Raw genomic sequence first — 15,898 nt, forward strand, 5'->3', positions numbered from 1 at the left:
ACGACAGAATGTAGCATCAACGTAGCAAGAAAGCGAAGCACAGGAAGCTTCACCGTGACAATTATGACTATCCAGAGGTTGCGGTGTAATTTTAAGGCGAGGAGACAAGCAGACACTGGTACAAGCTCACAGGGAGTCAAAGGTTAAGCTTCCCCGTTGCCCGTTTCCCCAACAAAAAGTTTGTGGTTGCCAAGATCTTATATCTGGAGGGACGCTTGTGACACTCCATCTGCTGCCATCTGTCCCTTGGCTGTCCTTATTCTAGAGCGGTGATGAGAGACAAGCCCTCAAACAGTTTGGAGAAGCATGGCTAACTGTAATTCTTTTCTATGTGCTCCTCTTCCACAGCCAGTTTGGCGAGAGCGACATTTGATGAGAGCTTTTACTCTCCAGCTGGCTTCCATTTTCTTTTTTACATAAATATCAAACTGTATTTTTTGAACATTGTTAGAAATGGCAGCCCATGTGGCAAAGGTCTCTTTGTGGTCTTCTAGGAGTTAGAAGAACACAAAGAGACCTTTGGGATGTCAAATTCAAGGCCTGGGGGCTTGATACGGCCCGTCACATCATTTTATGTGGCCCGCGAATACAAATTGTACATCAACTTCTTGTGTCAACACTAAATTTACAAATTACACTTTATAAAATAGAGATAACACTAGCATTTTTTAATTACCATTCACCTTTTTAAAATAGAACAGTTTTACTAGTCGCTGATTTCAAAACTAATTATTTATCAGTTTGTTGTGTGGCCTATAATGTATATGATATTGAGCATTGACAGTCATAATGGCCCTTCAAAGGGAACTATGACTACGATGCGGCCCACGACAAAAATTTATATTTGACACCACTGTTTTAACCCCTTTCAGGCCACCAGGACTTCATGAGGGTGGGCGTGTTAAGATGCAGACCAACAGTAAACAATACTTTAGGCAAACCTCTGTCAGGCGGATTATGAGCATCGGGCTCATGGGCCAGAAACGTTATGAGGACCATTCAACCCCGGGTAATTGTAAATCCAAAAAAATCCAGAGGAAAATGTGTCACCACACCTAAAACACACACATACACATACACGCACACTTGCACATCTCTCTTCCGCACAGTGTGACAACATAAAACAGCATGCCTCACAGCCCTTTAGTCTTCAAATACAACACACTCACTTGTCTTGATCTGAACCCAGAGCACGTTGCACATGAGTTATGCCACTGTGTTAAGACTCTCATTCAGTATGCAAGGCCTATTTTTTTGGAGAGGATTTCTGCAAAAATCTCTAAATCTCTCCCAAAGTGTTATTACGGGGAAATGGCACACTGAATGTAAAGAAACAAATGGCAAAGAACATCTGGTTAAAGCTCAGCGGAGAGAGCTGGACTCAATCGGACTGATGGTGTTTAAAATGCAACTGGAGCAAGCATGCATTTTACAACACATTACAGTATGAGTCAGTAAAATTGGGATAGCATGCTTAATACTGTATGAATAGACTCCGGAGCCCTTGTAGATACAAAGGATAGCGTGGAGTATTTGGTTTCATTTGGAGATTTCCCAAAGAATCGCATGACAGCTAATACTGTAAATATATAATAAGAATTGAATGGCTCTTCTACCTATTTAATGTGTGCGTGACAAGCCAAGTTTAGCACAGTGTGGCTGTGTTTAAGACTCATCATGCTTTGGCAGAGAAACAAGTCTGAATTAGGTCAAGATTTGACATTCACTTGCTTGGAGACTTTAATGACTTTAGCATCGTCAAGCCCTCCCCCAACGTTTGGAGGATCGTGCCCTCATAAATTAATAAGACGGCGTGCAAAGCCAAGACAAGCGCTTGCATTAGAACCAAGACTTTGCATTTATTTCAATAACCTGGTTAAGTTACTTTTTTGCTAAATTTGGAAAAATCTGTTCCTTGGTTAAAAATGAACATCCCAAAAGAAAAAGTCTTGAACCACTTCTTGTTTGGTGTTGGCATTTAACATCTAACATTCATTCCCTCGGATGCTAGAAGTGCTCGTGACCTAGAATTTAGTGAAAGGCCTTGAAAACTAATCTCCAAGGTGCACAAGACCTGGAGAAATCTCAAAGGGGGTCACCAGTGTGATGACCCAGGCTCGGGTTACGGGAAAACATTTCTCACATGTCGGGGCCACAGGCTCATGTCATTACAGTGATAAATCGGCAAATCAAGTCATTGTCACTGTCATGTGTCAATCATCATCAGCATGGGTGGGGGTGGGGGTTGAGAAAGCTTGAGGCAATGTAGGACTCTCAGAAATCATCTCTGAATCCCGCCTACATCCAAGAAGGCTCCGGTCGGCGAACGTTACTTTGACTTCAAAAGGCACCTTTGGGCGATTAGGATGAAGACAGTAAACCAACTTTTTGCTTTATTATTTCCTCACTGGCTTCTAATTTATGATTCACTCTGTATTTCCTGTTCCATAAATATTTATGGCAGAGCAGCTGACTCATATACCCTGTCCTCTCCTTCCCTCTTTGTCTTCCTGCCACAGGTCAGGACCGCACCGAGGCGGGGCTTATTAAGCGTTTCCGCGGAGATGGCGTGCGCTACAAGGCCAAGCTGATTGGGATTGATGAGGTGACAGCAGCACGTGGAGACAAGCTGTGCCAGGATTCCATGATGAAGCTCAAGGTGTGTGTGTGTGTGTGTGTGTGTGCGTGTGTGTGTGTGCGTGCGCGTGTGTGCGTGTGTGTGCATGTGTGTATCTTCACATCTCACTCAGATTTGGAGAAGAGATGTGCGAGCACGTCTGAATTGTCCCGTAAATGAGTGAGGCACTGCCTTCTTCCTCACAGTTTACGATTCATTTTAGCACTCGAAAGAGCCGAACAGACAGAACAAATCAAAGCAGTCCTTATTAGATGGTACAACGCAGCTATGGGCTATGTTTCATCTTCATCAAACTCGCTCCTTCACTTTAACTTCATTGGTCCTTGAAAGAAAAAGCTTTTTTGTTTCTTAGCACTTTGTGTCTATTCCTGTTAACCTTGTGTGAGTGAATTCTCATCAAACGAGATATTTAAAGCTACATATAATTATCTAAAATCCAACATTGTATTATTTTTCTTTGACATTGAAAAAAATGTGGAAGGCGCTTTCCCTTGAAGGACTGTTACGGGAAGTGGAAAAACCCTCTCCATAAAGTAGATACGTATACTAAAAGAACCTTTTTGGCAACCTAACTCTGACATTCCAGCATTAACCAGCAGTGAGCAGCCGAAGTAGTCAATACACAAGTGCTATTATCTGTGGGGATAAAGAAGGGGAAGGGTTCTCTATTGAGCAACCTTTCACTGCCGTGAGGCCTAATCCACCAAATAGAGAAGATGGCTGATTGACAGCAGCTATCAACTCTCCCACTGGTCCGTTGTTTGCGCTGTTTATCTGCGCTTGACTCCTCTGCTGTTCTGTCCAAACAGAACAGACAAGTTTTTGAGGCATTTCTAAATATAATAATAATAATAATAATAATAATAATAATAATAATAAATGTTGTGTGCACTGGCTGAGCTAGGTTTTTTTTGGGGGGGGGGGGGCATCATGGCATGGGGTGGCCAGGGTTATCTTAAGGGTGTCTGCAAAAAAACTTTTGTTTCACAAAATTTGACAGAAAATACTGATAAACATTCAGGGAAGATTCATTTTTAAAAAATCCCAGAAAATCGGAAAATGCAGATAAAAGAAATCCAAATGACCTGCATGTCAAATGTGAGCTGTGCTGTAAAGTTTTGAGGTGAAGGGAGGCCGATTACAAATGAGGTCGACCGCTTGTTAACGTCACTGCGGTTTTGTCAGACATGAGGCAGCAGGTATTTTATTCTCCTCCTCTTTCTTCTTTGGCAACATTTGTTCTATAAAAGACACATCAAGCAAACTCTCCGCGTCAGTCAAAAGGAACATAGTGGAAATGTCAACTGTTTTTTTTTTTATTAGAGTCGAGTAGTTCCGGAATAAAACAGACTTCAAAGGCTTTCTCGATTGTTCAGTCAGCATTACGTGAGAGTTGCCGGAGCGAACAGGTCGCTCCATTTTGTCAGCAAATCTCCCCTTTATTGTTGTCAGCTAGCCCTCCCATCTTTCACGCTAAAGTGCAAGTAGACCTACATAGGAAGATGAAGGGAAAAAGATCAGCCTTGGAGAAGAAAAAAAATGCAATTATATATATCCAACTCTCTGCACAAGATGATGTGAATCCCGTGAGAGTGATTCTTTTCGAGAAGGTGTCAGGAAGATGTCCTATCGCACCTTATGTAACTGCTGTCACCCCAATGTCCCCCCTCACTCAGCTGAGAGGGGGGAAGCGGGCCGGAGACAAAAAACAAACTCGTGTGCTTTGGTCATCCCATGTCCATCCTTTTTATCTCCTGCAGGGCTTAGCGTCCACGGCTCGTTCCAAAGGGGAGCACAAGCAGAGAATCTTCTTGACTGTCTCTTTTGGAGGGATCAAGATTTACTGTGAACGATCAGGAGTGAGTATCAAGTCAGGGAAAGGAGGTGATGAGGTATTTACTCATCCCATCTGCACCAGGGAGCTCTCTGCCAGCTGCTGTACTGTGTAGGACATCCAGAGGGCAGATGTTTGCACACTCCACAACACAAGGTCTGCTAGGTCGGCCATCTTGTGAACTTGAAAAAAAAAAAAAAACATCCTGCAACACAGGAGAGAGATCTTTCGCAATGTTATTTTGATCATTTTTGTCACCGGCTTCCTCAATTGGCAAAGGATATCTTCCAGCTTGTGAGTGATGGTGGCAGGTCTTTGGCTAATCGAATGAAACTGCTTGAATTTATATCCACGGGCTGTTTCTACCTCCATCTTGGCGAGCTCACAGGCCCACTGTTGCATTATGGGATGATCAAGAGGCAACCACCAACATGCCTCCCCTCATCCTGCGGCATAGCATCAGCTCGGTAGGCCCACTCTGCTCATCAAAGCTAACACGTAATTAGCACGCTGTTCCACCCCTTAATGATCATTGCCGCTAATACTAATTACACTGCGGCTCCAACTCAGCTGCGCTAAACTTATAATTATGCAGCATTTGTCCCGTAGCGTTCAACCTCCATGCCGCAAAGCCCTACCTCGCCACCTCTACGCTAACATCTATTTTGTATATGACTGATGTGCTAATGGCGTGGCCGCCAACCAGCTCAGCACGTTTGACAAGCCAATTTGTTGTTTGGGAAATGGTGTCCCCTAATGCTCGTTATTTAATTTTCTGATTACTGGCGGTAAATAACACTCCACTGTCAATATCTCTCTTGAGTTATCATGGAGGAAATGGGGATCCCCTCCCGTGCTCGGCGTTTTGATAGAAACACTTTATGTAAAGCTGACATGATTCTCTCCTGAATGGAGTCGTGTTAGTTGAGTATGCGACTTTAATTCAGGCATCACTCGCCGTGCTCCCCGCTTAATTTGTCTAATATAACGCTCTCCCCTTGTGCCTGAATTTATCTCTGCTAATGCGGGAGATTGTGGGAATATAAATATTATAATAATATAAAATATATAGATGTATACAGGGCGGCTCGGTGACGCACTGGCTAGCACGTCCGCCTCACAGTAAGGAGGGTGCGGGTTCGACTCCACCTCTGGCACGCCCTGTGTGGAGTTTGCATGTTCAAAGTCAAAGTTTGCTGTCAAGACACACAAAGAAACCGAAATTCCGTTTCCTCTATCCCACGGTGACGAGACATAGTACACGATAGACATACAAGTAGACGACACAAAATAAAACCAAGAAGGCACAAACAATAAATAATAAATAAATAATATGAGTGATGAATAAATAATAAACAAATAACACAATAAACTAGAATTTTGCAATTTCTGGAGAAATTGCGTGTGAAGGCGAAATGTATGAATAACTTCTTCGGGGAATGCTGCCGAACGATGTTGAAACGTGTTGAATTACTTGAGAAATGTAGAAAATTTGGAGAATTTGTGGTGAATTTCAAAATAAAACACTTTATTTGGAAGTTTTTGGTAAGTTGTGGAATAGGTAGAAAAATGATGAACAGTTGAAAGTTGGAATGGGTTGAATCGGTTGAAAAATGTAGAAATGAGAAAGGAAAAAGGAAATATTGGAGAATTGGGTGTGAATTTCAAAATAAAAGATGTGAAGTTTTTGGTAAGTTGTGGAATAGGTAGAAAAATGTTGAACAGTTGAAAGTTGGAATGGGTTGAATCGGTTGAAAAATGAAGAAATGAGAAAGGAAAAAGGAAATATTGGAGAATATGGTGTGAATTTCAAAATAAAAGATGTCACGTTTTTCGTAAGTTGTGGAATAGGTAGAAAAATGATGAACAGTTGAAAGTTGGAATGGGTTGAATCGGTTGAAAAATGTAGAAATGAGAAGGGAAAAAGGAAATATTGGAGAATTGGGTGTAAATTTCAAAATAAAAGATGTGAGGTTTTTGGTAAGTTGTGGAATAGGTAGAAAAATGATGAACAGTTGAAAGTTGGAATGGGTTGAATCGGTTGAAAAATGTAGAGATGAGAAGGGAAAAAGGAAATTTTGGAGAATTGGGTGTGAATTTCAAAATAAAAGATGTGAAGTTTTTGGTAAGTTGTGGAATAGGTAGAAAAATGATGAACAGTTGAAAGTTGGAATCGGTTGAATCGGTTGAAAAATGTAGAAATGAGAAGGGAAAAAGGAATTGGGTGTGAATTTCAAAATAAAAGATGTGAGGTTTTTGGTAAGTAGGAAGTTGTGGAATAGGTAGAAAAATGATGAACAGTTGAAAGTTGGAATGGGTTGAATCGGTTGAAAAATGTAGAAATGAGAAGGGAAAAAGGAATTGGGTGTGAATTTCAAAATAAAAGATGTGAAGTTTTTGGTAAGTTGTGGAATAGGTAGAAAAATGATGAACAGTTGAAAGTTGGAATGGGTTGAATGGGTTGAAAAATGTAGAAATGAGAAGGGAAAAAGGAATTGGGTGTGAATTTCAAAATAAAAGATGTGAGGTTTTTGGTAAGTGGGAAGTTGTGGAATAGGTAGAAAAATAATGAACAGTTGAAAGTTGGAATGGGTTGAATCGGTTGAAAAATGTAGAAATGAGATGGGAAAAAGGAAATATTGGTGAATTGGGTGTGAATTTCAAAATAAAAGATGAAAACGTGAAAATTGTGAATTTGGCAAGTTTGGGAATGTTCCCAATGTGATTTGAATGTGTTGATTTATGTGAATTTCAAACTGGAACAACGTAAATGTGAAATGTTGAATCTGCCATTAAGAATGAATGGGGCAAAAATTGCCGTAAATTTGTGAATTTTGCGAAAACGAAAAATTTTTGAAAGGAAAAAAATGTAAGCAGCCGTGCCATGAATATTTGGAATAAGTGAAAAAGTAGAACGGAGTGAATCGGTTGAAGTATGTGGAACTAGTTAAGCGGCAAAGAAAGCTAACGGAAAGCTAGCGCAAAATGTTGTAGAATAACTAGAATTGCAATTTCGGAAGAAATTGCGTGTGAAGGCGAAGGCAGATGTTAATTTACAAACGTTAAGCGTTAAAAATGATGAGCGGGAAGAATAGAAAGGGAAAATAAATTATTGTGAAATAAATGGGAAAATGTTACAAATACATGTTACAAAAAGGTACAAATGATAAGCGTTAAAAATGAAATGTTACAAATGTTACAAAAAAGGTACAAATGATAAGCGTTGAAAATGATAAGGGGGAAGAATAAAGAGCAAAATAATTTATGACGCCCAATGTGGGAATCGAACCCACTACAGGAATCTGGCTCAGGTTGACATTGCCATTGTGTTTCCGACTGAGCTAATCAGGTTCCTTCCTTAGTGATGGTTAAATTTGGTTAATGTAATGAATGTGTTTGTTGAATGCGAATGCGTAATCAAAGTGGTGGAAATTGCTTAATGTAATGAATGTTGAATGCGAATGACAAAAGTTACAAATGATAACCGTTGAAAATGATAACCGGGAAGGATAAAGAGTAAAATAAATAATGACGCCCAATGTGGGAATCGAACTGACGTGGGTTTTGATACCACTCGGGAAAGATGCTCGTGTACTGGAATCACTTGTGTTTCCCACGAGCTAATTGAGTTCCTTACTATGTTGTTGTTGAAATTGGTTAATGTAATGAATGTGTTTGTTGAATGCGCATACGTAATCAAAGTGGTGGAAATTGCTTAATGTAATGAATGTTGATTTGCGAATGTTAGTTACAAATGATAAGCGTTGAAAATGATAAGCGGGAAGAATAAAGAGTAAAATAATTAATGACGCCCAATGTGGGAATCGAACCCACTACAGGAAACTGGCTCGGGTTGAGATTGCCATTAAGAATGAATGGGGAAATAAAAGGCACAAATTTGCTAATTACTTAAAAACGGTAAATGTTATGAACGAGAAAAAAGGTGGCAAGTTTGCCATGAATTTTTGGAACGTGTGAAAGTTTGAACGAGGTGAATCGGTTGAAGCATGTGGGAGTAGTTGGATGTCAAAAAAGTGGGAGGAATAAATTGTTTAATAAAAACTAGAATTGCAATTTCGGAAGAAATTGCGTGTGAAGGCGAAGGCAGATGTTAATTTACAAACGTTAAGCGTTAAAAATGATGAGCGGGAAGAATAGAAAGGGAAAATAAATTATTGTGAAATAAATGAGAAAATGTTACAAATACATGTTACAAAAAGGTACAAATGATAAGCGTTAAAAATGAAATGTTACAAATGTTACAAATAAGGTACAAATGATAAGGGGGAAGAATAAAGAGTAAAATAATTTATGATGCCCAAAGTGGGAATCGAACCCACTACAGGAAACTGTCGCAGGTAGACATTGCCATTGTGTTTCCAACTGAGCTAATCAGGTTCCTACCTCAGTGATGGTTGAATTTGGTTAATGTAATGAATGTGTTTGTTGAATGCGAATAAGTAATCAAAGTGGTGGAAATTGCTTAATGTAATGAATGTTGAATGCGAATGACAAAAGTTACAAATGATAACCGTTGAAAATGATAACCGGAAAGGATAAAGAGTAAAATAAATAATGACGCCCAATGTGGGAATCGAACGCGGGTTTTGATACCACTCGGGAAAGCCTCTCGTGTTCTGGAATCACTTGTGTTTCCCACGAGCTAATTGGGTCCCTTTCTTAAAAGATGTTGAATTTGGTTAATGTAATGAATGTGTTTGTTGAATGCGAATACGTAATCAAAGTGGTGGAAATTGCTTAATGTAATGAATGTTGAATGCGAATGTTAGTTACAAATGATAAGCGTTGAAAATGATAAGCGGGAAGAATAAAGAGTAAAATAATTAATGACGCCCAATGTGGGAATCGAACCCACTACAGGAAACTGCCTCGGGTTGACATTGCCATTAAGAATGAATGGGGAAATAAATGCGCAAATGTGCTAATTACTTAAAAACGGTAAATGTTATGAAGGGGAAAAAAGGTGGCAAGGTTGCCATGAATTTTTGGAACGTGTGAAAGTTTGAACGAGGTGAATTGGTTGAAGCATGTGGGAGTAGTTGGATGTAAAAAAAGTGGGAGGAATAAGTTGTTTAACTAGAATTGCAATTTCGGACGAAATTGCGTGTGAAGGCGAAGGCAGATGTTAATTTACAAACGTTAAGCGTTAAAAATGATGAGCGGGAAGAATAGAAAGGGAAAATAAATTATTGTGAAATGAATGGTAAAATGTTACAAATACATGTTACAAAAAGGTACAAATGATAAGGGTTAAAAATGAAATGTTACAAATGTTACAAAAAAGGTACAAATGATAAGGGGGAAGAATAAAGAGTAAAATAATTTATGACGCCCAAAGTGGGAATCGAACCCACTACAGGAAACTGGCGCAGGTTGACATTGCCATTGTGTTTCCAACTGAGCTAATCAGGTTCCTACCTCAGTGAAGGTTGAATTTGGTTAATGTAATGAATGTGTTTGTTGAATGCGAATGCGTAATCAAAGTGGTGGAAATTGCTTAATGTAATGAATGTTGAATGCGAATGACAAAAGTTACAAATGATAACCGTTGAAAATGATAACCGAGAAAGATAAAGAGTAAAATAAGTAATGACGCCCAATGTGGGAATCGAACTGAGGCGGGTTTTGATACCACTCGGGAAAGATGCTAGTGTACTGGAACCACTTGTGTTTCCCACGAGCTAATTGAGTCCCTTACTTTTAGCGGTTGAATTTGGTTAATGTAATGAATGTGTTTGTTGAATGCGAATACGTAATCAACGTGGTGGAAATTGCTTAATGTAATGAATGTGGAATGCGAATGTTAGTTACAAATGATAAGCGTTGAAAATGATAAGCGGGAAGAATAAAGAGTAAAATAATTAATGACGCCCAATGTGGGAATCGAACCCACTACAGGAAACTGGCTCGGGTTGACATTGCCATTAAGAATGAATGGGGAAATAAATGCACAAATTTGCTAATTACTTAAAACCGGTAAATGTTATGAAGGGGAAAAAGGTGGCAAGGTTGCCATGAATTTTTGGAACGTGTGAAAGTTTGAACGAGGTGAATTGGTTGAAGCATGTGGGAGTAGTTGGATGTCAAAAAAGTGGGAGGAATAAGTTGTTTAATAATAACTAGAATTGCAATTTCGGAAGAAATTGCGTGTGAAGGCGAAGGCAGATGTTAAGTTACAAACGTTAAGCGTTAAAAATGATGAGCGGGAAGAATACAAAGGGAAAATAGATAATTGTGAAATAAATGGGAAAATGTTACAAATACATGTTACAAAAAGGTACAAATGATAAGCGTTGAAAATGATAAGGGGAAGGATAAAGAGTAAAATATATAATGACGCCCAATGTGGGAATCGAACTGACGCGGGATTTGATACCACTCGGGAAAGATGCTCGTGTACTGGAATCACTTGTGTTTCCCACGAGCTAATTGTGTCCCTGTCTACAGACTGGTTGAATTTGGTTAATGTATTGAATGTGTTTGTTGAATGCGAATACGTAATCAAAGTGGTGGAAATTGCTTAATGTAATGAATGTTGAATGCGAATGTTAGTTACAAATGATAAGCGTTAAAAATGATAAGCGGGAAGAATAAAGAGTAAAATAATTAATGACGCCCAATGTGGGAATCGAACCCACTACAGGAAACTGGCTCGGGTTGACATTGCCATTAAGAATGAATGGGGAAATAAAAGGCACAAATTTGCTAATTACTTAAAAACGGTAAATGTTATGAACGCGAAAAATTCTTGCAAGCGTGCCATGAATTTTTGGAACGGGTGAAAGTTTGAACGAGGTGAATCGGTTGAAGCATGTGGGAGTAGTTGGATGTCAAAAAAGTGGGAGGAATAAGTTGTTTAATAATAACTAGAATTGCAATTTCGGAAGAAATTGCGTGTGAAGGCGAAGGCAGATGTTAATTTAGAAACGTTAAGCGTTAAAAATGATGAGCGGGAAGAATGAAAAGGGAAAGAAATAATTGTGAAATAAATGGGAAAATGTTACAAATACATGTTACAAAAAGGTACAAATGATAAGCGTTAAAAATGAAATGTTACAAATGTTACAAAAAAGGTACAAATGATAAGCGTTGAAAATGATAAGGGGAAGGATAAAGAGTAAAATATATAATGACGCCCAATGTGGGAATCGAACTGACGCGGGATTTGATACCACTCGGGAAAGATGCTCGTGTACTGGAATCACTTGTGTTTCCCACGAGCTAAATGTGTCCCTGTCTACAGACTGGTTGAATTTGGTTAATGTATTGAATGTGTTTGTTGAATGCGAATACGTAATCAAAGTGGTGGAAATTGCTTAATGTAATGAATGTTGAATGCGAATGTTAGTTACAAATGATAAGCGTTGAAAATGATAAGCGGGAAGAATAAAGAGTAGAATAATTAATGACGCCCAATGTGGGAATCGAACCCACTACAGGAAACTGGCTCGGGTTGACATTGCCATTAAGAATGAATGGGGAAATAAAAGGCACAAATTTGCTAATTACTTAAAAACGGTAAATGTTATGAAGGGGAAATAAGGTGGCAAGCTTGCCATGAATTTTTGGAACGTGTGAAAGTTTGAACGAGGTGAATCGGTTGAAGCATGTGGGAGTAGTTAGATGTCAAAAAAGTGGGAGGAATAAGTTGTTTAATAATAATAAGAACTAGAATTGCAATTTCGGAAGAAATTGCGTGTGAAGGCGAAGGCAGATGTTAAGTTACAAACGTTAAGCGTTAAAAATGATGAGCGGGAAGAATACAAAGGGAAAATAGATAATTGTGAAATAAATGGGAAAATGTTACAAATACATGTTACAAAAAGGTACAAATGATAAGCGTTAAAAATGAAACGTTACAAATGTTACAAAAAAGGTACAAATGATAAGCGTTGAAAATGATAAGGGGGAAGAATAAAGAGTAAAATAATTTATGACTCCCAATGTGGGAATCGAACCCACTACAGGAAACTGGCTCGGGTTGACATTTCCATTGTGTTTCCGACTGAGCTAACGAGGATCCTTCCTTCTTGCTGGTTGAATTTGGTTAATGTAATGAATGTGTTTGTTGAATGCGAATGCGTAATCAAAGTGGTGGAAATTGCTTAATGTAATGAATGTTGAATGCGAATGACAAAAGTTACAAATGATAACCGTTGAAAATGATAACCGTGAAGGATAAAGAGTAAAATAAATAATGACGCCCAATGTGGGAATCGAACTGACGCGGGTTTTGATACCACTCGGGAATGATGCTCGTGTACTGGAATCACTTGTGTTTCCCACGAGCTAATTGAGTCCCTTACTATGTCGTGGTTGCAATTGGTTAATGTAATGAATGTGTTTGTTGAATGCGAATACGTAATCAAAGTGGTGGAAATTGCTTAATGTAATGAATGTTGAATGCGAATGTTAGTTACAAATGATAAGCGTTGAAAATGATAAGCGGGAAGAATAAAGAGTAAAATAATTAATGACGCCCAATGTGGGAATCGAACCCACTACAGGAAACTGGCTCGGGTTGACATTGCCATTAAGAATGAATGGGGAAATAAAAGGCACAAATTTGCTAATTACTTAAAAACGGTAAATGTTATGAACGCGAAAAATACTGGCAAGCGTGCCATGAATTTTTGGAACGTGTGAAAGGTTGAACGAGGTGAATCGGTTGAAGCATGTGGGAGTAGTTAGATGTCAAAAAAGTGGGAGGAATAAGTTGTTTAATAACTAGAATTGCAATTTCGGAAGAAATTGCGTGTGAAGGCGAAGGCAGATGTTAAGTTACAAACGTTAAGCGTTAAAAATGATGAGCGGGAAGAATACAAAGGGAAAATAGATAATTGTGAAATAAATGGGAAAATGTTACAAATACATGTTACAAAAAGGTACAAATGATAAGCGTTAAAAATGAAACGTTACAAATGTTACAAAAAAGGTACAAATGATAAGCGTTGAAAATGATAAGGGGAAGGATAAAGAGTAAAATAAATAATGACGCCCAATGTGGGAATCGAACTGACGCGGGTTGTGATACCACTCGGGAAAGATGCTCGTGTACTGGAATCACTTGTGTTTCCCACGAGCTAATTGTGTCCCTGTCTACATACTGGTTGAATTTGGTTAATGTAATGAATGTGTTTGTTGAATGCGAATACGTAATCAAAGTGGTGGAAATTGCTTAATGTAATGAATGTTGAATGCGAATGTTAGTTACAAATGATAAGCGTTGAAAATGATAAGCGGGAAGAATAAAGAGTAAAATAATTAATGACGCCCAATGTGGGAATCGAACCCACTACAGGAAACTGGCTCGGGTTGACATTTCCATTAAGAATGAATGGGGAAATAAAAGGCACAAATTTGCTAATTACTTAAAAACGGTAAATGTTATGAAGGGGAAAAAAGGTGGCAAGCTTGCCATGAATTTTTGGAACGTGTGAAAGTTTGAACGAGGTGAATCGGTTGAAGCATGTGGGAGTAGTTAGATGTCAAAAAAGTGGGAGGAATAAGTTGTTTAATAATAATAAGAACTAGAATTGCAATTTCGGAAGAAATTGCGTGTGAAGGCGAAGGCAGATGTTAAGTTACAAACGTTAAGCGTTAAAAATGATGAGCGGGAAGAATACAAAGGGAAAATAGATAATTGTGAAATAAATGGGAAAATGTTACAAATACATGTTACAAAAAGGTACAAATGATAAGCGTTAAAAATGAAACGTTACAAATGTTACAAAAAAGGTACAAATGATAAGGGGGAAGAATAAAGAGTAAAATAATTTATGACGCCCAAAGTGGGAATCGAACCCACTACAGGAAACTGGCGCAGATTGACATTGCCATTGTGTTTCCAACTGAGCTAATCAGGTTCCTACCTCAGTACCTGTTGAATTTGGTTAATGTAATGAATGTGTTTGTTGAATGCGAATGCGTAATCAAAGTGGTGGAAATTGCTTAATGTAATGAATGTTGAATGCGAATGACAAAAGTTACAAATGATAACCGTTGAAAATGATAACCGGGAAGGATAAAGAGTAAAATAAATAATGACGCCCAATGTGGGAATCGAACTGACGCGGGTTTTGATACCACTCGGGAATGATGCTCGTGTACTGGAATCACTTGTGTTTCCCACGAGCTAATTGAGTCCCTTACTATGTCGTGGTTGCAATTGGTTAATGTAATGAATGTGTTTGTTGAATGCGAATACGTAATCAAAGTGGTGGAAATTGCTTAATGTAATGAATGTTGAATGCGAATGTTAGTTACAAATGATAAGCGTTGAAAATGATAAGCGGGAAGAATAAAGAGTAAAATAATTAATGACGCCCAATGTGGGAATCGAACCCACTACAGGAAACTGGCTCGGGTTGACATTGCCATTAAGAATGAATGGGGAAATAAAAGGCACAAATTTGCTAATTACTTAAAAACGGTAAATGTTATGAACGCGAAAAATACTGGCAAGCGTGCCATGAATTTTTGGAACGTGTGAAAGGTTGAACGAGGTGAATCGGTTGAAACATGTGGGAGTAGTTAGATGTCAAAAAAGTGGGAGGAATAAGTTGTTTAATAATAAAGTACAATATCAATGTGTGAAGGCCTTCGCCTTCACACAACTAGAATTGCAATTTCGGAAGAAATTGCGTGTGAAGGCGAAGGCAGATGTTAAGTTACAAACGTTAAGCGTTAAAAATGATGAGCGGGAAGAATACAAAGGGAAAATAGATAATTGTGAAATAAATGGGAAAATGTTACAAATACATGTTACAAAAAGGTACAAATGATAAGCGTTAAAAATGAAACGTTACAAATGTTACAAAAAAGGTACAAATGATAAGGGGGAAGAATAAAGAGTAAAATAATTTATGACGCCCAAAGTGGGAATCGAACCCACTACAGGAAACTGGCGCAGGTTGACATTGCCATTGTGTTTCCAACTGAGCTAATCAGGTTCCTACCTCAGTACCTGTTGAATTTGGTTAATGTAATGAATGTGTTTGTTGAATGCGAATGCGTAATCAAAGTGGTGGAAATTGCTTAATGTAATGAATGTTGAATGCGAATGACAAAAGTTACAAATGATAACCGTTGAAAATGATAACCGGGAAGGATAAAGAGTAAAATAAATAATGACGCCCAATGTGGGAATCGAACTGACGCGGGTTTTGATACCACTCGGGAATGATGCTCGTGTACTGGAATCACTTGTGTTTCCCACGAGCTAATTGAGTCCCTTACTATGTCGTGGTTGCAATTGGTTAATGTAATGAATGTGTTTGTTGAATGCGAATACGTAATCAAAGTGGTGGAAATTGCTTAATGTAATGAATGTTGAATGCGAATGTTAGTTACAAATGATAAGCGTTGAAAATGATAAGCGGGAAGAATAAAGAGTAAAATAATTA

The 15,898-nt window shown here is 38.5% G+C and overlaps 1 protein-coding gene across 1 annotated transcript in view; it reads left to right on the forward strand.

The window, feature by feature from the left end:
* Nucleotides 1-467: 467 nt before the first annotated feature.
* LOC133165807 (uncharacterized) overlaps nucleotides 468-15,898 on the forward strand; it is a 53,123-nt gene continuing 37,692 nt past the window's right edge. Inside the window, exons 1-3 of the mRNA XM_061295702.1 lie at nucleotides 468-1,009; nucleotides 2,520-2,659; nucleotides 4,399-4,497. Of these exons, the coding sequence (XP_061151686.1) occupies nucleotides 907-1,009; nucleotides 2,520-2,659; nucleotides 4,399-4,497 (342 nt within the window). The 5' untranslated portion in view covers nucleotides 468-906. The remainder of the gene's footprint in view (nucleotides 1,010-2,519; nucleotides 2,660-4,398; nucleotides 4,498-15,898) is intronic.

This window comes from Syngnathus typhle, linkage group LG13 (assembly GCF_033458585.1).
Source record: "Syngnathus typhle isolate RoL2023-S1 ecotype Sweden linkage group LG13, RoL_Styp_1.0, whole genome shotgun sequence".
Taxonomy (NCBI): domain Eukaryota; kingdom Metazoa; phylum Chordata; class Actinopteri; order Syngnathiformes; family Syngnathidae; genus Syngnathus; species Syngnathus typhle.